This window comes from Anolis sagrei, chromosome 4, assembly GCF_037176765.1.
Source record: "Anolis sagrei isolate rAnoSag1 chromosome 4, rAnoSag1.mat, whole genome shotgun sequence".
Taxonomy (NCBI): domain Eukaryota; kingdom Metazoa; phylum Chordata; class Lepidosauria; order Squamata; family Dactyloidae; genus Anolis; species Anolis sagrei.
Window position 1 is genome coordinate 208,862,283 of NC_090024.1, and position 23,997 is coordinate 208,886,279.

Below are 23,997 nucleotides of genomic sequence, written 5' to 3' on the forward strand. Positions count from 1 at the left end.
GACTGATAAGTTTTGTACCTGTGTATGCTGAACACATGAAAGTTGTAAATAACCAAATATACTATTTTTTATCCAAGTCTACTTCATTTTTGTCTCTTGATACAAAGCAAGATGTTTTATGGGAGAGTATATATACGAGGACACTGAAAGACACTTCTGAAGCACTGCTTTTTTATGCACTGGCAAAATCTGTTTTCCTAACAGATCAGAGATAACAGGTTATTCGGTCTAACAACTGAAACTATTGCCTAGCATAGTTACATCTGGTTGTATACCAGAAGAGAAGATTCTACTCTAAAGGGTTTTTGGCTCTTCTCTGAAAGGTCATGCTTTTCTAAATAGTTATGATCTTGAAATGGTGTTTTCCAAAAGGTTATGAATGCCATTTTCCAAAAACATGCGGTTTGGGGCATTCCCTCACTCCTTGCATGGTGGAACTTCTGTGGGGACGAAGTGTGAAGGTCCACCAAATGCCAAGCTTGATATGGATTTGTGCTCTTGCACTTACCTCTGGAGGGAAAAGAAAGGATACTAGGCTCTAGGTAGGCTTAAAGTAATGTGTAGTTTTGCTCTTGATCATTAGAACTAGAAGGGCAGCTGCCCTTGCATCAAAGCAAATCAGCCAGTTTACCAGCTGTTAGGATTACTGTGAGTTCTAGGCCAAAGCATCTGCGGACCCACAGGTTGAGAATCACTGAGATAGATAGATAGATAGATAGATAGATAGATAGATAGATAGAGGAAGTAAACAACTGGTCCTCCACACTTGCAAGTTTAACCTTTGCAGGTTTGATTATTTGCAGGTTTGATTAATATGGTCTCTCTAGGAATCTGTAGCCCTCCAGTGCAACTCTGTGTTCACCTTCTGCCAGAAGTTGACCATAGAATTGTGCTGGCAGACCTGTCTAGGAAGCTCTAGATCTTCCAACATTACTTTATGGTCAACCTCTGGCAGCTGTTGAGCATAATAGTCACATAGGTAGTTTTTTTTTTTTTTTTAGTTCAATGAAAAATTTCACTGAAAGCTTTCCTATGCCACTACCATACTCTCCAATTATCCTTTTTTGGTAGGAACAGTACTGAAAGACACATTATTCTCCATTTTCAGCTGCATCTAAAATGCCCAAGTTTCTCACTACAAGCAACAACAGACCTCCAAAGTGTGCCAGGGGAACATGGGCAGCCCCCCAAATGAATAAAATCATCCATCCCCTTTTTCTAATATCTGCCCCAAAGCAGTTTAAACCAGCATTCTCTTTATTTAGAAGTATCCGTTTTAAGGGCTAGTAAGAATGTTTCCTGAATTAATTTTCAATCCTATTAAAACTCCTTGCTCTGTTGGCTTTTGCAATGGACTTTTAACTGTGTCTGCTCATATTCTCCCAAAAGAGTGTCATTGAAGTGTTGGCTGATGCAGTCCTACAAAATGCTTTTGGACACTTCATTGGCCTGTAGATTTCTGGTCCATGATGAGGATTGCAATGTGGGCAGAGACTCCAGTTCTGCCACCCGTTCCACCCTTTGATTTCACATTTGCCAGCTGCACTGAAAGTGCATAACTTGCCAGGTGCATAGCTCATATTCCTAGTCATGTAAGTGTTCATTTCGGTGTGTGTGGGAGGGCTGCTGGTCATGCTGTGCTTAGAATGTATATCACTTACCATGTTCACCCTGCTCCCCCAATGGTATTTGACTAATAAATGAAATATACCAATTAGAAGAGCATGAAATAAAAGTTATGAAAGCAGCCTTACCAAAGTTAGCACCACTGATGCTAACTTTGAGATACACACACACACTTACATTCAGGGTGAGGCAGCATAACTTCCTTTTTTAAAATGCGCACCATTCAGTCGCTTGAAGACGTAGCGGAGCGCTAGTGGTCTCATTAGAGAGGCGGGAGTATAAAGTTTTGTCTTGACACAGTTCAGTCACCATCATGCATTGGAACAGTGAGGAGCATGCTTTTGCCATTGAGGCCTACTTTTCAAGCGGATTTGGAGTGGCCAGCCCGCTCTCCAAATTTGGCCCCTTGTGATTTTTTTCTATGGGTTTTTTGAAAACCTGTCCAAGGACCTTACAAGATTTGAAGACCAACATCCAGGAAGAAATTGCCAACATAACGCCTGCTATACTGGCAAGAATCATGACAAACGCCAGAAATCGGTTTACTCAGTGTATGGAGAATGGAAAATGGGGGATGTCACCTACCTAATTTGATCTTCAAAATTACGTAAAACAAAACTTTAGGTATGCGACTACATTATAAAAACATTTTCTGATTCATACAATGGGTTTTATTAAGTTTTGAAAAAAGGAAGTTATGCTGCCTCACCCGGTGTATGTGTGTGTATATATATATATATATATAAAAGAGGCAGTCAAAGAGGCACTTCAGTTAAAATTAAATAGAGTTGGGAAGGCTGTTATTGTACTGAACACTGGTAAATTTCAGTATAGGCAACTCCAAATGTTGTTTCCAAGACAAATTGAAAAACAAATTTTAATAATTTTTAGTGATCTGTATTTATTTTCACCAAAAAAGGAAACAATTTCATGCACAATTTTTGAGCTCATAAAACAAATTGTTTCCCCTGCACAAGAGCACCTCCAGTTATAATATAACATCAGAGAAATAAAAATGGAGGGGTCAAGAACAAGCAAAATAAAAACACTATTTTTTTCCTGATCTGTTCAAATCAAGTGTCTTTTCAGATTTATGGCTTTTGTAACTAGTTCCAAAGTTTGGATGAATCCGTAATTCCCCTGTCGCCATTTCTCAACCTTTGTCGGCTGCATGAAAGCAAAATGGCAAAGCTCTTAAGAGAAATAACTTTTGTCATTATGGATAGTGAAAGGCTCTGGTGCAATTTAGCACATTTTCAAATCAACCAATGAATGTTTACTTGGAGGTTCTTATTGTGTTCAGAGAGTGTGCATTATATTGTGCCCCATCTCTAAAGCGATGTTGGAAATGCAGAGCAAAAGCCATCAATTCACCACCCCTTTAAGATAAACTGTGTTCTATAAATATAAAACCTTGATACAAACAGATTTATATATATATCTATATATATATATCTATATATGTATAAAATATCATCTTCAAGGCACTAATGTGACGGCAGAAATTGGTTGGTAAAACTTCTTTAGCAGTCTTATGTTTTCCAAGCTTGTGGTGTTTTGGGTGATATCATGTGCTGATTGGGCAACTTTATATGGAAATCTTTCTGCATGGGCTGCCTAGTCCCGGAGCTGGCATGCCTTGATTGTTGCCCATCCATTTGTTTCCGTCAGCTGTCCTGGAAGTCTCACTGTTTCTTTTGGCCATAGGTACATTACACCAGTTGTTCTTGCTCTGTTTTGTAATGGCACCTTAAACTGTTTTGCTGCTGCCATGAAGATATAGCTGTTGTGCATAGATCACATGAAATCTCAGTGCTCTCCAGATTTTCTTCCATGGCCCTATGCCAGCAATCCCATGCGGGTCACTTTTGCAGAGAGGAATGAGTGGATGATGAAGACAATTGTTTTAGGGCAGGAATGAAGATCGAGTTGCTGCAATGAAAAAAAAGATGGACAATAATACGCGGTTTATTCATAACATTTCACTTTCCTGTATTTCCCCCAAACTTGGTCCTTTACTAAATGTTGTTGGTCAAAGAACAGGGACTAAAGAAAGTGGAAGACTTTGCTGATGGCTTTCACTAACTGAAAAATGTCACATTACCAGAAGTCATGTTCATTCTCATGAGATGGCAAGCCCTGGATGAGGGCAAACAAATTGAAATTTAATCAAGACAAGACAAAGGTGCTCCTGGTCAATCAGAAGGCAGATCAGGAAATAGGGATCCAGCCTGTGCTGGATGGGATGACAGTCCCCCTGAAGACACAGGTCTGCAGTTTGGTGGTCCCCCTGGACTCAGCCTTGAATCTAGAAGCTCAGGTATCTGCAGTGGGTGGGAGTCTTTGCACAATCAGATCTGGCCATAGTGGTACATGCCTTAGTTACATCCCATCTGGATTACTGTAACATGCTCTACGTGGGGCTGTCTTTGAAGAGTGTTCGGAAACTGAAAAAACACCTTATCATTCATTTACAACTCTAGGATGACATCAGCATAAAATATTGCTATGTAAGAGACCTTTATTACAATTCAAAAACTGCAGCAGACCGGAGAAGTGTGGTCCACCCGCTGCTCTTCTCCATGGGAAGGATGTATTTGAGAGTGGCAGATCTGCAATGGAAAGCAGATGTCTGGTCACTTGGGCTCCTTTTCTCAAGGGAAGAGAAAGGAGTCCAATTTTGGATTTTGTGCATGGAGTCAGGTTCTGTTGTATGGAAAACAGAGATCTGATCTTTGATTGTGCTTAGGGAAATAGGGTGCATTTTGGCATTTTGAAGTTTAGAAGTTTGGAACTATGGGTTGACAGATTTGCAAGAGATGTTCTTCACAGAGGAAGAATGGTGATGTATGCATGGTGATGGATGAATGTTTGTATGGGTAAGTGAATGCTGAGTAAAAATGTAATTCCCCTTTGTTTGTTAGTCAATGTAGTTGGAGGTTCTTTATGAATCAAATGTAGTTACATAGAATCTTTATGTCTAAATGTTGTTCCGTAAAAGTTCTAATAACCGTTCTCTTGCTGGAAAATGGCAATAAAAAGAACCTATGTATAACATGACTACAGGGAGTAGACAATCCTCCTATTGCAGCAGCTCCACCAGTCTATTCCCAGGCACAATTCAAAGTGGTTGTTATGTCCTTTAAAGCCCTAAACGGCTCAAGTCCAGGCTATTTGGCTGACTGTATCCCCTTGTATGAACCTGCCTGGGCCCTGAGATCTTCAGGAGTGGATCTTCTCTCAGTCCCACCTTCCATCTCAAGTTTGGTTGATAACAAGAGAGTGGAAGTTTCTTCTCAGTGGCTGCCTCTCCACTCTGGAAATCCTTGGCCAAGGAAGCCAGAATGGCCTCCTTTCTGTTGTCCTTCTGGCGGCAAGCTAAAACATTGTTATTCAGGCAGGCTTTTAAATATGAAAGTGTTTTAAGATTAAGTCAGGGGCTGCTGTGATTTTTAATTTGGAATATGTTTTTATGGATTTAACTATATTTTTAAAATACCAATGATATTTAATTCTGTTCTAATGTTCTTTCCCCAGATTCCTATGCCTTCCACCCCCATGATCTTTCATGATAAACAAATCACCACAGCTATTATTTAAAAAAGTTTCCTTCCACTCTTTTTCACTGTCTGGCTAACTTCTTCCCAGATCCAAGGTCATCCAAACCACCTCAGAGACAAAGCTGCCCTGTTCTCCAAATCCCATTGATTCCATCCTTTCAATCCCTGCAGGAATCTACCAAATGAGCACAGTCCAAAGAATGTAAACCTACAATCTCTCCTTCTGAGCTGCCAAAGTCCAGGTAAAGCATCTTGGCTCCATCATCTGAGGACATCTGGAGCCTCTCAAAGGGTTGCTGCAGCAGGATGACTTTGGCGAGGCCTGGCTCCAGAGAAGAGATCGTGAAACCCTTATCGATATGGATGGACAGGGTGCAATCCCTCCCATTCCATGTACATGCTGTGGGATGGAGGGGAAAACACAAGATCAAAAGGTGGCCTGTGCTTAATGTGACATTGCTTTCTTGGGGTTACCATGATTTTTTTTAAAAAAGGACACATTTATGAACTAATTTAAAACATCACTTGAATTCTTACTTTAAGTACCCCTAGAAACTCTGGGCATCTCAACAGACTGCATCTCAACAAACAAGGCAGTGTTTAGTTGCAGAGGTATGTCTATGGTAAATAAATGCAATAAAACATAAGGTGGGCAAGAAAAGAATTCTGTTCTAGCCAACTCTATTGTAGTAATGTGTACCTGCCTCACAAGAGGCAAGGTAAACAGCAGCTGTCTCCAATATGTATGTACAACAACATAGACAGAAAGGAGAGAGCAGCTGAGTCCAATCAGCTACCTGCAGCATGTCAATAAAGATAAATGGAGAATCATAAGAAAAGCAGAGGCTAGTGAAAGAAGTCATCATCCTTGGATGCATTTTGGAAGAAGAATTCAAGTTCAAAAGAGGTTTTCTTTACTTATGTACGTTTTAATTGACTCATTTTCTTCAGTCATTCATAGATATTTTTAGTTTAGAATAAAAACTAATCACAATGTGGTCAATTACTCTTCTTTTTTTGTGGTGCAGAAACCTATACCTATTCTTACTATGCTATTTCTGCCCCTGGTAACAAATTTTCTGTTAAAGTGATACCTAGGAACACATGTATTTTATTAACTGTCATATAATTCTACTGTTAAAAAAACACGTTTTTGTGTCAGTGCTGGAGTGCAAAACTGTGAAGTGGGAGACTATCTGAAACAGATGAGCCTATACTTTCAGTTCCACCCAAAAAACTCAGATGAGTCCCCAAGTCCCCATTTGCTTCCTGACCTGTTGATACTTCCTGCACGCATTCGGCTGCATTGTGGCAACCATCCACCAGCATCCTTGTCCACATGGCCAGGTCCCGATGTGTTTCAACACTAAACAGGTGGGTCTCCACGCCCTTCTTGGTTCCAGTCCGCAAAGCAAAAGAGAGTTCTGAATCATAGAGAAGGGAACCCTTGGATGGGCCAGAGTGCACCAGTCTGCATGGATTGGGAAAAGGAATTGAAAATATTTCAGTGAGGAATCCCTTGACTCTCTAAAGTATATTGTATTTAAATACTTATTGTCTATATGAGTGCATTGCTTGCCTGGCTAGGCTGGTGAAAGTGAACAATTTGGAAGGAGAAATAGTGCCCCAGAAGTGTGTGCTGAGATGGATATGCAAGAATACCAAATTCAGCAAACAGCAAGCAGGATTCATGGCTCTTTGCCCCAAATTGGAAGTAGTCCTTCTTATTTTCTCAAACAACTTGAGTTTCAGAAACTGCCTAATCTCATTTTTCCTCCTATCCCACACCCATTCATCTCCATTTTGATACAATTTATTTGTCCAGGGCAGCTACAGTCATGGCATTCCAGATGCAATAAGAGAGAAAGATGGCTTTTGGTTTCTACCTTTGTCCTCTCATTATGAGTACCAGAAGGTTGGTGTCCCTGGCTACATTTTCCCCCAGGGGCTAATTCAATAGTGATGCCTATCAGCTGGTGAAGTTATGCTTGTGTGTGTATGTGTATTGGGGGAGGGTGTTATCAGGGTCTAGGACAGGAGGAAGAGCCTGGAAATCACATCAATTAATCAAATGTCAGGAGAAAATGCTTATAGAACATGTTCATACAGTCTGGAAAACTCACAGCAACCCAGTAATCAAAGTCTGTGAAGCATTTTTATACTGAGAAAGATTATCTCTATTCTTCTTCAGTGAGAAATACTAATGCAAAAAGCTTGTTTCTGGGCTCTAACCACACTGTCTGCCTTTACCTGATGATTGCATCAGGGAGTGCCACAGTGATTTAATGGAGTAATAAACCATTAGAAGCAAAGATGTCTTACCACAGAACAACTCTGGCAACTTAATCCATATTCCCTCCTGTCCACAGAAGTTGTCTGATTACTGACCCCTCAAGCAAGTACAATATAGTATATAGTGCTTGTTTGGATATGGCCTATGTTATCTGGATTTACAATTCCTAATTATAGTCAAGGCATCACACTTTTCAAACCGAGCCTGAAACCCCATAGGTGCTTTCCCAAATTACAGAAATGCAGAGGTTTACTTCTGCATTAACAGGCTGCAAGTGATCTGCCAACCTATTATGGATTATAAGGTGAATCCGGGGAGGGGCATGAGCTCCAGCTTCTAGCCCCAGCTTCTGCCAACCTAGCAGTTTGAAAACATGTAAATGTGAGTACATCAATAGGTACTGCTCCGGCGAGAAGGTAATGGCGCTCCATGCAGTCATGCCGGCCACATGACCTAGAAGATGTCTATGGACAACGCTGGCTCTTCGGCTTAGAAGTGGAGATGAGCACCAACCCCCAGAGTCAGACACGACTGGACTTAATGTCAGAGGAACACCTTTACCTTTACTACCTCATATATTTTGCTTTCTAAAAGGTATACATCAAAGAGATTTGTTTAACTTGCATAACTGAAGTATGTGTCACACACATACTCACACACCTGTATTTGACGGGTACACTATCAAGAGAATAGAAAAACAATTTCCTACAAATATGTGTGTTTAATGCACAAATATATAAGGTACTAGTTATATCCAACAATGGCCACAAGAGGTCTCTCTAATACTACTTGTTACTTGAGATGCCCCATATTCCAGTGATGGGAGAAATTGTCTGTCCGCATCTCTATCATCTATCATCTATCAATCAATCAAATCAACCAGATCTGTTGCCCAGTAAGAAGGATTTGGGGACTTTTACCAACTCTACATATTTCCTGCACTATTGAATATGTAAACGGACCACAGCATCGTACCGGAGAACCTACGGATTCCTAGAGATGTGTTCTCTCAAATAAAAAAGTATTGTGTTTTCAAATTGTGGTTCTTTTACTTTTGCAGGGTGCCTGCACCCCTAGATCCAGCAAAACACCTGCTGTACTAACTTTTCAAAACCAAAAGTCTAGTTTTGTTTTTCATGGGCCCCTGCAAGGTCTTAGGGCAAAACTTAGCTCTCAAGCCCACCACAGTTCCATGCTTGTGTCATAAGGACTGGATTTAGAAGAACAGTCATGTGAAACTATTTGCAAGATGTGTGGAAAAGGCATCTCTTTTATTTGTTTTAAAAATACATTCTGTTATAACAGGAGGGGATTTGCTACACACAGGTGCCAATAAGTTCCATCTGTAGCAACATTCTCCAAAGGTGCCAATAAGTTTTATCTGTAGCAACATTGTCTAAGATGTTACAGTGAGAGGATTAGGGAGGCTATGTAGGGGGTGTGTGGGAGGAGGCAACAAGAGATGGAGCACAGCATCTCCTGGAGCTAAAATTTGGGAGCCAGTTTGCCAGAGAAAGCAGCTATTTCCAGACTCTGTCCCACAGGTGCCAATACAGAAAACAGGACTTCAGACTGTGTTACCTGGTAGCTATGAGGGGGAAGCTGTGTGTTGGCTTGCCGAGCGCATCTCTACTTTGTGGAAGGCAGCTGTAGAAGAGAAGTTCCTTCTCTGTGAGAATGGCAAGGATGTTCTTTGTCCCATCACCAGGGAGCTAAAAGGAAGGGGAACCATCATTGAAATGCAGAATGGTGAGCTACATCCAATTTCTCGCTCTATCTAAAAAGAACACTGATGGAGATTTCATTCTTGACTATCCTGAGATGCTTGAGATCAGGGTTCCTGGTACATATGAGGAGTTGCTTTGGATGCCTTTCTTGTCCAAAAAGTAAGGGAAAGGCAGTAAATACCTGTAAATACGGTGCAGTTTTCCAAACAAGAACAGATTTCTTAAAAAGACAACAGATTAAAAAGCTCAATTACCATGAGCTCTGTGATAATTATGGCCAAAGTAGGTCCAGCTCTGTTTTGCCCATTTTGTACCATTTTAGAACCTCTTCATTACCCTTTCCCCTTATGGAAATAGTAGAGCTTTTGTAACTATCTACAAATACAAGAGATCACTCATAGTAGCTCAGTTCAGTGTGTTGCCCTCTGGCTTTGTTACCTGGCCATTAAAACATTAAATTAAATCCATAGTTAAGCATTCAAAATTTATTTATAACATGTACAACACTAGACAACAACTGACAAAATATGGTACAATCAACAGCATTTAATACTGGGTCCAGCCCCATGCAATTTGCAATACAGATACTCAATATCTTCCTTTGTTTCTTGTCTTCTCTATCTCTGCCTCGTCTTGCCAAGGAGGGAAGTCTCTTCAGAAGAAGGAGGCTGCTGTGAATGCTGTAGGACAGGGCTTCTCAGGCTACCGGATGCAGTGGACTAGCATGGTTGTTTCCCAGTATGCCAGGGACCCTTACTCTATTTGTAGTCGCTGGCTACAAATGTTTCTTGCTTTTGTGGAAAGCTGTTGTGGATCAGCAGCCAACGGCTCATGGATAAACATTGGCACTGAATAACACTGGTCTGGGAGTCTGTGAAGTGGTGGTCACATACTGAATAAAGGAATCTAAGTCTCTGCAAAGTTCAATAAATTTGTCTCTTAAAACTGTTGAGCTCCCAGTTAAGGGTCTATCCCAGGCATTCTCAAACCAAACCAATGCTCATCTTTGCTCCAATACTTGATTTCCAGTACAGTGTAGTAGTTGAAGCATCAGGCAGTGACATCTCTGGCCCATCCCCTGTTCGTATATCAGCCAGTACGCCAATGCCTTAAATCAAGAAATAGTTTGCTAAGATCTACAGAGATACTCGCAAGAACACCTCAGCAAGCGAGAGTCCAAAAATAGCAGGCTAAAACCCAGCACCTCAATCCATGGCTGATACCAAATGAGAGACTCCCTCCTGGGCACACAGAAGACTGGGCAACTTAGAAGGCGCTGAACAGACTGTGCTCTGGCACCATGAGATGCAGATCCAACGTTAAGAAATGGGGCCACAAAGTGGAGTCCATAACATGCAAGTGTGGAGAAGACCACATATTACAATGCAGTCTGAGCCCTGCCACATGCACAATGGAGGATCTTCTTATAGCAACACCAGAGGCACTCCAAGTGGCCAGCTACTGGTCAAAGGACATTTAATAGAATGCCAAGTTTTTAAACTTTGTGTTTTCTCAAATACATTGGTTCGCTCCCAATACAATAAATAAATAAAGCATCAGACTGCAACTTTGGAGACCAGAGCTGAAGTTCCCATTTGACCATGGAAATCTACTGGGTGACCTTTGGCAAATCACACTCTTTCAGTCTCAGGAACAAAGACATCCCTCAGACCAAATTCTGCCAAGAAAATCACATGAGAAGCCCTTAGGATCTCCTCAGACAGAGGTGGGACGTTGTCGTGGTATGTCTTAAAGATACATTATTCTGTAATGAATGTCAGCCCCTTTACATTTGACTCCTTTCCCCTAATTTGCCTACTTAAATTGTCTCTAGGAATATAGAAAGCTGTTTTATATTGAATTAGATCACTGACCAAACTAACTCACTACTCCAGTGATTAAAAAAAAAAAGTACACAGAGATGTCAAGAACTGGATCATCTACATACAAATACCAGTTCTGCCTCTGAATACTGCACTCACATTCTTCTTAAAACAACAATGACCAATGCAATTGATCCACCTTACCAGTCACACAAATGATTGTAGTGCAACTCAAGTGTGAAGGTGAATGGGCTGTCTTACTTGTAGGCAGTGTTGGGATAACAGAATCATAGTTGGAAGAGACCTTGTGGGCCATTCAATGCAATCCCCTACCAAGAAGCAGAAAAACTGCATTCAAAGCACCCCTGACAGATGGCCTTCACCCCCAACAGATGGTGTTCTTCTCCTGGGGACCTGCACCACTCAGATCCATGAATCCCAGCCTTACCTGCTCAGTGAGCCAGCCAACATGCTTGATGTCTCTACTTCCCGCAATGCCAGCTCCAGACTGCAAGGCCCTCAGCTCCTCTCTCACTCTTGGCAACAGGGCACTGATGTTGCTGTGAATGGCGTTGAACCATGCCTGGGCAGATGCTTCATCTTTCGCTCGAAGAAACAAGGGAATTCGCCCATCTGCTGAGCACACTTCTAGGAATCTGCAGGGAGACTCTCCTGTAACCTGAAACTGAAATCCTTCTGGCAGTCCAAAATGACAAGCTTTTGTCACAGCAAGGGACTGTAATTCTTCCCGTATTTCAGACTGAAAAGTCTTAACAGAGATGGTTCTCAATCACAGAAATCCTGCATTTCAGGTACTTCCATGATCTGAACTGGTCACCCTGTCTCTTTTTTTGAGAAAGCGGGAACTCAGAGTAAAAGTTTTTTCTATGTCTTATGCATTGATCAGATTTTCCCCTTGGAGATAATGGCATATACATATGAACCCACTGAAGTTTTATTAGGTCCAACATATATTTATTTATTTACGATATTTCTGTCCCGCCTTTCTCGAAGATGACTCAAGTTGGCTTACAACCCAGCAGCCATTAGAAGATATTATGATATAATATCTCATTTTAGGATCAGCCCAGAGTATTATATTGATACTATATATATATATATATATATATGATAAATAATCAAACATGTTAATACTACAAGTGTTCAGAGTACAGGTTGAATATTCAAAGATCCTAAATACGTCAAAATTATCTACAGATTGTGACATCTTTCTGAAGATTGAGTATACGCAAACTTGGTTTCATGTACAAACGTATTAAAATATTGTATATATAATTATTTTCAGGCTATTGTTATAACTTATATTGGAAACATGAATGAATTTTGTGTACAAACTGAGGTCCCATCTTCAAGATATCTCACTATGCAAGTATATGCTAATACTGGTATTCCAAAATCTTTCTTTAAAATAACCCCCAAATGCTTCTGGTCTCAAGGATTTTGGATAAAGGATCCTAAATAAAGGAAGCACCTTTAGGAAACGGCACTACAAAAGCAGGGAACTATTCTTAGTTGCACATTAGAAATACTGATAGAAAACTGAGGTTCAAAGAATAGTGCTTAATGGGTTCATGGCGCTCACATCTGAATCATACATTTCTAAGGCCACAATCTAGTCTTCTTTGCTACTAAATTAACCCAACTAAGTTTGTATTACAATGAGAATGTGGTTCTAGTTTAATACAGAAGGTTTTTCGGTAAATAGCAAGACAATCTAGTGTATTTTGGGAACTCTGTGTTTCTCTCTACACAGAAACATGCACACACACATATATGTATCTCTTTTTTAATTGTCATCCACATTTGGAGTGATAAGAAGTAAATTTTTAATTAAAAGGCTGTAGATCTATGCCATTTATAAATAGCAGACACAGAGGGCTGGAAATAAGCTTTCAGAAAGGCTGTTCATACTCCATTTACCTATAAATAGACTAACTATCACTATGACTCTGTACAAGACTGGATTTCTAACAATCACTTCAAGTTAACTTCCTTGCTTATTAGTTGTATTAATCCAGGGGTCCTCAAACTTTTTAAATAGAGGGCCAGATCAGAGTCCCTCAAATTGTTGGAGGGCCGGATTATAATTTGAAAAAAGAGTGAATGAATTCCTATGCACACTGCACATATCTTATTTGTAGTGAGAAAAAAACACTTACAAACAATACAATAATTAAAATGAAGAACTTTTTTAACAAATATAAACTTATTAGCATTTCATTGGAAGTGTGGGTCTGCTTTTGGCTGATGAGGTTGTTGTGTGCTTTCAAGTCATTTCAGACTTCAGTTGACCCTAAGCAAGGGCTGGGTAAATAACCTTGGAGGGCTGCATCCAGCCCCCAGGCCTTAGTTTGAGGACCCCTGTATTAATCCTTTATCCAACAAGAATTAGACTGCTACTCCTATCATCTCTGACCATACTGCAAAGTCAACTACTCTTGACCTTTAATCTGTTGTACTCCTACAGAGATACCAGAAGAGCATTGAAATCACTGCGACAAAATCTGGGAGACTCATGAACTTTGGTGGGGTGACTAGGTTACCTGTTTTCTGGATCACTAGGGAGACATTTCCTTGATATGTAGCACATCCTTAAGGGAATGTTCTTCCCTTCTTTCAGGTCTCGTAGCGAGAGGGAAGGAGAAGCTTGCTTCTGAAAGGCTGCTGGTGAAGAGTCCCAACTTACAGTTGCACCAGTTGAGGAATTTTTAAAGTAGGGAGAGATCTCTTTCATGTATTTAACTGGAAGAAAAAAGCAGATAAACATTCAGCGGTGCATTTAGAAGCCAAGTCCAGTTTCACACAAAAGAAGGGAGAGGAGATCATTGGAGTTACTTATCAGCAATTAGCAAATACATAAATACATAAAGAGTTTTCATCATGTTGGTGAAAATCAATGTTTCAGTTTCATTGATAAGAATCACGACAATATTGGTATCTAAATCAGCATAAGCACATTTGATACAAGTCTGGTTGTAAACATACAGCAAAATTATAGCATCTCAGTTCCATTTTAATTGCCATGGCTATGACCTATTTTTACTGTTTTTACTTTGGCAAGGAATTCTGTAGTATGATCTCCTAAAATACAGTGTAATTGCTCTTTGGCACAATGCTCTCAGTATCACGCTGCACTATTCATCCCAAGATTCCACAGGATGGAGACAAGGCAGTAAAAATCCTATTAAAAATTGTACAGTCTGGATACACCTTCTGTCCCTGTTTGTTCTCTTCTTCTCTAAATTAAAGGAAATTCCCATCCATAATGACTAAAGCTTCTAAATACATACAGATTTATTGTGGGTTTAAAAAAAAAACCTAAAAAAAACTTTATTTGTTTTCCTTATAAACTAGCCAAAATGTGCTTTTTGTTTTTAAATTGGTCTATAATATGAATGTAGAATGCATATAGAATTGATCCTGGTAAAAGCAAGTCAAGCAGTACGTTCTGAAACTGACTGTTATGGCACAAGGGCTGCTGTGGTCTCCATTTGTCTTAAGAGGTAGGTTATGAACTCATAAAAGCATGTGCCTCAATGAATGTGCCGGCTACTGAGAAATAAGAATAGAGTATAGGCTGGACCGTGAAGAGGTACTGGGTCTGGTCCTGCCTGGAAAAGTGATGCCAATAATAGGAAGATTTATTTGGACTGTCACAGAACACTTGGAGGAATGGAGATCGACACAAATGGAATATGAACCGGGGATACAGAGAGAATGAATCAGAAAATCTAAATGAATTTTGATCATCCTTGTTGTATTGTTCAAACTTCTGACTTTGTAACTTTTGTTGCAACAGACTAACAGGGATACTTCTCTGAAATGCACAAAAAGTTCACAGCCTCTAAAGCAGTGGTTCCCACCCTGTGGTCTAGGGACCACCAGTCCGCAACAATGAAAATATGGTCTGTGGCCTCACCATTGCTACACCATTGCCTCGAAACCATACAGCAATGAGAGAAACTGGTTTTGTGAAACCCTCTTATAGTGCTGAGGCAATGGGGATGTTGAGACGGGAGAGGCTGACTATCCAAGAAAGTTTACTACTACCACATCAGTTCTAGATTATTAAATATGGTGTTTTGTGGGCAAGCAGATAGAGACTACTGGATGGCATATGTTCTGTATCAGAAACAAGAGCTGATGTGGTTGATCCAATGCAATTTTCTGAATCAGTACCCCAAATAACCAAACCAAATCTAAAATTGACCAACAACTGATTCATAACCCTTTTGGTACTAATATTGGAGAGTGGTCCCTAGTCAATATGGTCCATGGTAAAAAAAAAAAAAGGTTGGAAAGAATCCTGATTTGGCAGGCACAGTATCATTTTATCCTCTGTTGTTCCTCTCTTCCAGCTGCATTTAAAATGTCCCAGTTTCTATGTCTACCTCCCACTGTCCCCTGTTTTTCACCAGCTTACTTCAGTGGCTGAAAGCTTCTTCAGTGTACAAAAATAGTTTGCATTCAAAGGACAAAGGAGATCAAATCCTTCCCTTTCCAGTAGGCTCAATCAAAAGCAAACTGCTGCAGCCTCTCCTAGCTTCTGTGTTCTTCCTAACCAACAATTTTACCAATGTGACCACATACTAATGTCACTTGTCCACATGTGACCTGGTTTTCATCTGTGACATGTTGGTATGTATAGTACTGTACTTTTTATATCTCTTTTATGCTACAAGCCATAACAAACTTAAAAAAACAGAGTTCTCCATGCTTTTTAATTTTTTTCCTACCTGCTGTAACAACACCCATACATGGCAGGGATGGAAAGAGAATTAGTTTGGGCTGCAATCCATGATACACTTATTTGGGACTCTGTCCTATTTGCATTGCATTTATTGCAGACTGCCTTTTGAATATTCATGAATCAGATTACACTTTTAGCTAATTACATGAAACTGGTCTTTGCACTCTGTGCTTTATCTTATTTTTGATGTGAGATAATTTCCAGTTTTGGCCAGGGCTGATAAATGTGAGTGTTGTTCCTCTCGCCTCAATGCAGCTATTTAAAAATGTCTTCAAGAAAAGTCAAATCTCTGGAGAACATCCTGTAAAATGGAGCCTCTGAAAGGCTGCTTCACCCAGATGAACCTTTGGTGAAGATGTAGCAACATCTAACTTAGGGGAATAAGTGGTTTTTAAGGCACTTGTCTATCACATCAGTGTCTGAAAATAAATGCCAACCATGTAAATTGTGACATTCCTTTCAAATTTGTTTTCACATACCAGAATGACAAGTCTGCAGCTGTGTTACTGAAAGGCAACACAACATTTGGCCCCAAGTAACTGCTGAGATTTGAACTGCACAGCATTCAGCTAGAAGTGAAGGAATGTTGCCTTTCTAAGGTTGTACGTGCCTCCCTAAAAATTCCTTGAACAGAAAAAATAACATATCAATCTGGTTTTTGGGTGCTACCTGCATAAAACTCCAAGTCCTCATATGATTATTTGTAAGTAAAAGAAATACAAACACGCTCTTTCAGAGCTAGATAGCAAGGGCATAAATATTTGACTATTTCATCTTTGAAAATGAATATGAAAACATTTCTGCAGCTTTCTCTTCTCACTGTGGGAGAAAACAAATACAGTGCATCTGGGAAGTGCTTGCCTTGTATTTGCACATCACAAAGTGTGTTTAGGAAATTATTCTGCACAGAAATGCATGTGGGATTATATGTAAGAACTATGACTGGAATCTGTTGATTAGTCTTAAACAGAATATACACATTCAATCAAGTGTTGAATATAGTGAGTCAACACACAGGTAAATCCCATTGATTCAATAGGTCTAATCTGGTTAGGGCTAAAAACAAAATGTAATGCAAAATCACTGTTGCCCCACATAGCCAAAATAATTGAGTTTTCTGTGAAAAACCCCTCCCCTCCCAGCAATTTAACACAAAAACCTGATGGAAAGAGTGGTTTTAATGCAAAATCAGAATTCTGATGTCCAAAACATCTTGCTTTAAAAACAAACCCAAGGGGATTTTGAACAAAAATTGTGGTTCCTGCATAAAACCCATGATTTCTGCAAAGTCGTAGGCTTGGAAAAATGTTTTTGCATTAAAAAAACTATAGGTTCATAAACACACACACAGAGAGAGAAACATTCCAGTATTTCCAGAAACTCTCGTATTTTTGTTTTAACCCCCCCCCCCCCAATAATTTTCTGCATAGACATAAACATGTAGCTAAATTCTGCCTCCATGTTATTTACAGAATCAAAGAATTGAAAGAAACCAGAGAAGCCATCCAGATTTCTTCCACTCAGGGTGTTAAATGTTGCGAAAACTGTTTTCCAGTTTGAAAATATATAATGGTGAATATTCTTTCCATCCCAAAGAGAAAGACATAAGAGAGAGAGAGCATGAGCATCTGCACTATAGAATTAATGCAGTTTGATCCCATTTGAACTGCCATGGCTCAATGGAATCATGTAGTTTTTCAAGGTTTTTAACTCTGTCTGCCAAACTACAGAGGCAATCTCAATAAATTGTCTGCCATGCACTTTTTCAGCTGCTTTGAAAATGTCCCAGTTTTTCTCCCTTCCCTCCAGTTCCTCTCCTTTGTCCTTGACTTATTTTGTCTGTTGCAGACTGAGTTTAAAGTGCAAAAACAGTTTGTTCTCAATTAATTATTGGGTGGAGGAGGAGAACAGAGGGGTAAAATCATGCTCTTCTTTGTCTCTCTCTGTGTGTGCATGCACACACACCTTTATGTTTTCCTGTCAATTATGATGACCCTATAAATTTCATATGGTTTTCTCAGGCAAGGAACATTCAGAAGTGATTTGCTATTGCTCCCTCTGAAATACAGACAGCAGAACCTGATGCTTCTTAGGCTCCTTCCACGCAGCCCTATATCCCAGGATATCAAGGCAGAAAATCCCACAATATCTGCTTTGAACTGGAATATATGGCAGTGTGGACTCAGATAACCCAGTTCAAAGCAGGTATTGTGGGATTTTCTGCCTTGATATTCCGGGATATGGGGCTATGTGGAAGGGCCCTTAGTGATCTACCATCCAAGTTCTAACTGAGCTGGCCCTCCTTATTTATTTATTTATTTATTTATTTATCTACTTCATTTATATACTGCTTTTCTCAGCCCTTGGGCGACTCAATATTAAATGGCATCTTGTGTCTTCAATGTGTTGGTCTTTGGTAAAAGCAAAGTGCTGTAGCCTCTCCTGGCCTATATATCCTTCTTCAGAAACTTTTGCCACTTTGACAACACATTGATGTTACTTGATCATATACATCCTTGTTTAAATCTGTAGAATATTGTAATGTATCCAATGTTTGGGATTAAACCACCAGTTTTAAAATATGAACATAATGTATGATACCTATCTTCCTAAATATTTTCTCTACCCAAACTATATCGAGGATATATTTACATGCAGACTGACAGACAAAAGTCCTGGCTAAACTTCAGTGAAGACTTCAACATCTTTCACCCCATTATCAACTTGAAACCAAACAACTCCACACGAGTTTACTTTCCAAGCACTAACTGGAAATTACAAAATGGAAATATAACTTTTGCTTAACACTGGAAAACAAAAATTGCTAAGTATGCCTCCAGTTAGTTACTACCAAAACACACTACAAAATTTGTAGTGAGTGTGAGTTGTGGAGTACTTTTTGACATCAGGTAAAATCTCTGTGTAGCAGAGCATGACAGTAGGATTAGAATGGTAGTTGAGGATGTTGAAAAGGTTTCATACACTTCTTGTATTTCCTGACCCTACTGAGAACCTGCAATATCCCCACCCCCAAATGGGCCCAACTGACTAACACTTGAAGGGTATCCCTTCTGCTTTGTTGCATCATGGTTTATAGCATTAGACAGTTTAGGCCCAATATGTTACATTGCTACAGACCAAACAACCAAAGAAACTTGAAACAGAAATAAAACCAAAAATCTCAGCACATAAATTAGAAGATTCACTGAACTTCCCCCGCCGCCGCCCCCCCCCCCAAAAAAAAACCCCTCCCCAGCTTCTACTTTTGAATGAGGTGGAGATGTTAAAAACATGTGAAAAGCATGAACACACTGAATTGGGCAAATAGTTGTGAAGGTGCTGTTCACATCTTTTTATTAGGTGATAATGAATAGCTACTATTGACAGTTCTGTGTAGAGTCTGTGACAAAATGTAACTCTGGGAGACTAAAACATCCTGTCCTGGTGCACAAAGATTAAATGGCTGTCAAGCTTATTTTGAATTGTGTTGGATAACAAATTAAGAACCATTGCAAAGCCTTAATGATGAAGCACATTCCCCTTGAACAATCTGCATCTGTATTCTAGACCCACTGAAGTTTCTGCATACTTTCCAAGAACAGTAAAAAGGTTGTATATATTTATCATGGCTTGAGAGCACAGAGTAAACCATGATGTTCCAAGACTTAAGCAACTTGTAAAAGAACCTGGACAAAACATCCAATTTTCTGCAGCTCTCTAATGGCAGCATGGTGTGTGTGTGTATATATAGCATTTTAGTAGCATGTATGATGAATCAGTCATACTGAATCATACACACCACAAATGTCTTCACAGACCTACTCATCCTTCTTTCTCAAAATACCAGTAAAGGTATGTAAATATGCCAGATGGTAACTAGTACCTTCAAGCACCTTTACTTCATTTTGTGCCAAGATTTATAGAAAAAAAGCTTGTGTTCCAAGTTTCTGAACTAAATCAATTGAAATCAATTTTCATAGAGACAATCTGAATAACATTGTTCCCCTTTCCTGTTAGTTCCACTAACATTACAACATAAAACAATCTGTTATATGTGCTCTTCGAAAAGATGTTGCCTGCCTCAAATAGTCAGTAAGCTTGTGTCATATTTATGGAATGTGCCAGGTAGTTCACACAATTTCCAGTGCACATTCCTCCACATGCCCTCAAATCTCATTGGCTGTGTGACATGCCTCCCAGGTGTTGTTACTGAAGCAAAAGAGATGCTGAAGGAATGGAAAGGGGATATAGTTTCAATGGAAACTATTTCAAAGAGAAATTGCTGCTCCAATCTGCCAGCAAGGTTGCACTTCAAAGCCAAGTCTCCTATTCTCAGCCGCTCTCTGTGTGCAATCTATCGGATTCTGAACAACTATTTAAAGGAGGGGCATTGAGAAGAAACTGCCGGCATAGTTGAGCAGATATCTGACAGTGTGCTAACTAGATTACTTTTTACACTTGTTCCCAATACGTCGGATAAATGTTCCCGCCTGTGCAGGCTGTTCTCTGACCGCCAGCCAACAGGCAGTTCAAAGGCACTGGGATGCCAGCCAACATTGCTCCAAGTGCAGTCTAGCGGGAGCCTCTGTCACTGCAATGGATCAGCTGATAGAAAGGAGAGAGAAAATAGCTTGTGCATGCAAAGCTCCATACTTCTGTTCACATTAACTGTAAAGGGGTCATCACCCAGTAGAAACTGGGCACACAGTGGGAATGGCATGTCTAGCACCTGCAGAGGAAACACACTAGCTAAGTAATTAAGAGATCAATCAGTAAATCCTCTGTTTGATTCTTCCTTTGACAGGAATTGATGCATTGACATGAAGAAAGCAATCGATTTCCTATTTGCACCAAAGAAAGAATACAGACTGACCCTCTGTATCTGTGCAACCAATATCCACGGTTCCATTTATTCAAATCTGATTAAATATGTCCTCTTTAAGCACTTCTAGTTCCTCCAGTATGACTCTATGGTATACTGGACCAGACTTTCTCATTTCAATAGGGTATGATATTATCCGCATTTCTGAGTATCCACATGAAGTCTGGGAATTTATCCATGCAGATGTGGGGGTTGTACTGTATTTATCAATCTCTCGAAGTAAGAATTCTAAGATAGTGGCTGAGATTAAAGTTGTAGGATGTATATCACTGCATACAGAGTTAGGCATTAATGACAATATTGTGCAACTGAACCAAGAGACCAAATGTACATGGGACCTGTACTGACATTTTCAAAAAAGTCATCTCTAGGAATTCTCAAGGTCATCCAGGTGATTCTATGGTAAGGTTCTATTGGAATTCCTAAAGATGATACATCTCTAGGAATCGCCTATGTCCTCCAGGGTGACTCTAAGGTATTTTCCAGTGGGAAGTCATTCATGTCAAAGGGGTGCACTATTGTCCACAGTTTCCTGTTTCCATGGTAAGTGCAGGAACATATTTCCTGCCTCATATGGGGGTTATCCATACATTTTATATAAATATAAGACATTTAAACTTTCAGTACAAGAAACATAGAAATCTGCAAATAAAATACTTAGGATAAGATAGTTTAATGTTTGGAGAGAACCAGGTTTCATTAATGTTTTGAGAGAACCAGGTCGGAATTTGTCTGTGTTTTACACTGGTGTAATCTCTGGTTACATCAGCCTAATCATTGTTTAAAGCATTGCAGAAGGGTGGGGGATAACAAACCTGGAACTACACTATGAAGCATTTCAATTACAACCACTATTCGAAAGCAGGTTAGGGTAAATGGAAAAATGGTTCAGAACAGAGCATGTAGTAAATAATGGAGAGGGAAAATTTGGGGTATTTACAAGAAATCTAGAGACAAGCATTTTTCAAAAAGAGGTCCTCCCAGAAAATTAGCACTAAAAATATGGAAAAAATGGCAGCCAATTTGGTTGCCAGAAATATCGAAGTGGGTGCCCTTAGAAAGCTTGTAGGAGAAGTTCAACCGCAACTGGTGGAAAGACAGGAAAGACAAAGGCTATTATTGTATTAAAGATTTGTATGACATCCCTACTGTTTGTCTTGTCTCCCCTTATATATGTAAAATGTTCAATGTCTATTATTAATGCAAAACCAATAAAAATTTATATTAAAAAAAAGATTTGTATGACATAAATGGGCAACTGATTCCCATAAGTAGGATAATAGAAAAAGTGGGAAATATAAATTGGATAAAAGTATTAGGCCTATACAATATATTCAAAAAGGGGAAATATGGGGAATGTATAGGCAAAGAAAGCAAGCTGGAAAGTATACTCACAAAAGGACAGAAAACAGAGAAAGGGTTAGCAGGAACAATATGTAAATTGAAGATAAAAGATGAGGAATATATAGTAAGAATACTACAAAATCAATGGCAGAAGGAAGGGCCCATCATAAAACAAACTATAAAGGAAAAATGAAGGAAGTTAATAAATTTAAATTGGAAAAATATAAAGCGTTAGAAAGAAAATTCATCTGGAAGTGGTACAGGCCACCAGCCCAATGAGAAAATATGGGAATAGGATTAAGGCCAATATGTTGGCTCTGTAAAGCACATAAAGGTTGATACACCCACATGTGGTGGGAATGCCTAAATGCAACAACTATTTGGGGAAAAATAATAATAAAATGGAGAAATTATTTCAAATACCAATTCAAGGATATTGTATTGCTGGAAGACAATCCACCTTTTTGGCCAAGAACCAAAAATAATATATAAAACAGCTCTGTACTTCAGCAAAACAATACGTCTGAGAACCACATATGTAGGGCTGATTGGGGTAAACTGTAGGGGTGATAATGAAATATGATGTATATACTCAGCTTGATCAGTTTATCAGTTTTATCATGTCTTATAATATGTATTTACTGTATTATTATAAGTGTCTTATTTTTAACTTACTACGTGGAGTGTGATCAGGTCTTGTCAGGCCTTGTTGTTCTGTTTCTTATTGTGATATGGCCTAAGGGCTAATCAATAAAATTACTACTACTACCAATTCAAGTTAACATGGATTTTCTGTTAATGGCAATAACAGGGAACAATAATATAAAAAATAGCATTTAAAAATCATTATTCAAAGCTATGATCCTAGCAGGAAAGGCGGTAATAGAATGGTATGAAACAAATGGAATCTAGAAAATTCTAACAACTACTTGTTTGAGCAAGTCCAACCGGACATTATAGCATGTATAGTCTGAGAAGATACACAGGAGGATTCAACAGAAGAAATTAAAAAGAATTTGGCAATTCATACAAATGGATTGAAAGTGGTGAAGCCAGTATAGATATTGTACAAAGATAAAGATATAGAGGAAAATGTGGTGGGGGGATGGTGAAGAAAGTGGTGGAACAGGGGAGAAAAATAAAAAAAATGTAAATAGAAGAATTAATGTTGTAAAAAAGGTGAATAGATAATATAGAAATACTTCAATATTCACAATGTATACATACAATAGATGTTTATTATCTATGCACAGATTATGCTATTATGTACTCAATGAAAAAATAGGAAAAAAAATAAAGCATTGAAAAAAGAGATATTTTGTAACTCCTTGTTCAAGGCACTTGCTTCAGGTGGGCAAACTCAGCTAGCAATGTAGATACAATAGAGATTATGCTCTGCCAGCTATTCAAACAGGATCTTGGCTTTGATTATTTTTAACACTGCATGCATGTCTCGGACTGATACTTAGTTTTTCAGTTCCTTGTCTTTCCAAATTTATATTTTCCAAACCATATGCCTATGTGTTCTATGCTTAATAGAGTTGTTTTGCCATTGGCTAAAATATTATTTCAAACAAAAAGATCCTTAGATCTATATCCAAATATGCAAGCTTAAGAATGGAAACAGTTGTATGTGTATTGTTAAGTAGTAATGGTTGTTTTTTTTGGTTGTTTTTTTTTAAAATAGCCAGCCTGCCTGGAGCCTTGAATTTTGTAGTTGCAAACAAACAATTTGGGAACAACTGTCTATAGCACAGCGGATCTGGACTGATTTAACTAAGCAGTTGTGCAGTTTTTGAAGTGAGTTGGCTCGTGATTCAAGCTTTCCTCAGCTTAACCCAAATGTTTCCATATGTTGGCATTTGGAGTTGCATTGTTTTGAGTGGACAATCAAATGCTATCTAACGTTATTATAAGTTTAGGCTCCTTGTATGCTAAACAGCATCATGCTCTGCCTAAAAGACAAGTTAC

The 23,997-nt window shown here is 39.1% G+C and overlaps 1 protein-coding gene across 1 annotated transcript in view; it reads right to left on the reverse strand.

Moving 5' to 3' along the window:
• Window positions 1–2,501: 2,501 nt before the first annotated feature.
• Window positions 2,502–23,997, reverse strand: part of SNTA1 (syntrophin alpha 1) — a 90,007-nt gene continuing 68,511 nt past the window's right edge. Inside the window, exons 3-8 of the mRNA XM_060772354.2 lie at window positions 13,594–13,792; window positions 11,478–11,685; window positions 9,061–9,191; window positions 6,461–6,657; window positions 5,399–5,586; window positions 2,502–3,558 (exon numbers count right to left, since the gene is read on the reverse strand). Of these exons, the coding sequence (XP_060628337.2) occupies window positions 3,466–3,558; window positions 5,399–5,586; window positions 6,461–6,657; window positions 9,061–9,191; window positions 11,478–11,685; window positions 13,594–13,792 (1,016 nt within the window). The 3' untranslated portion in view covers window positions 2,502–3,465. The remainder of the gene's footprint in view (window positions 3,559–5,398; window positions 5,587–6,460; window positions 6,658–9,060; window positions 9,192–11,477; window positions 11,686–13,593; window positions 13,793–23,997) is intronic.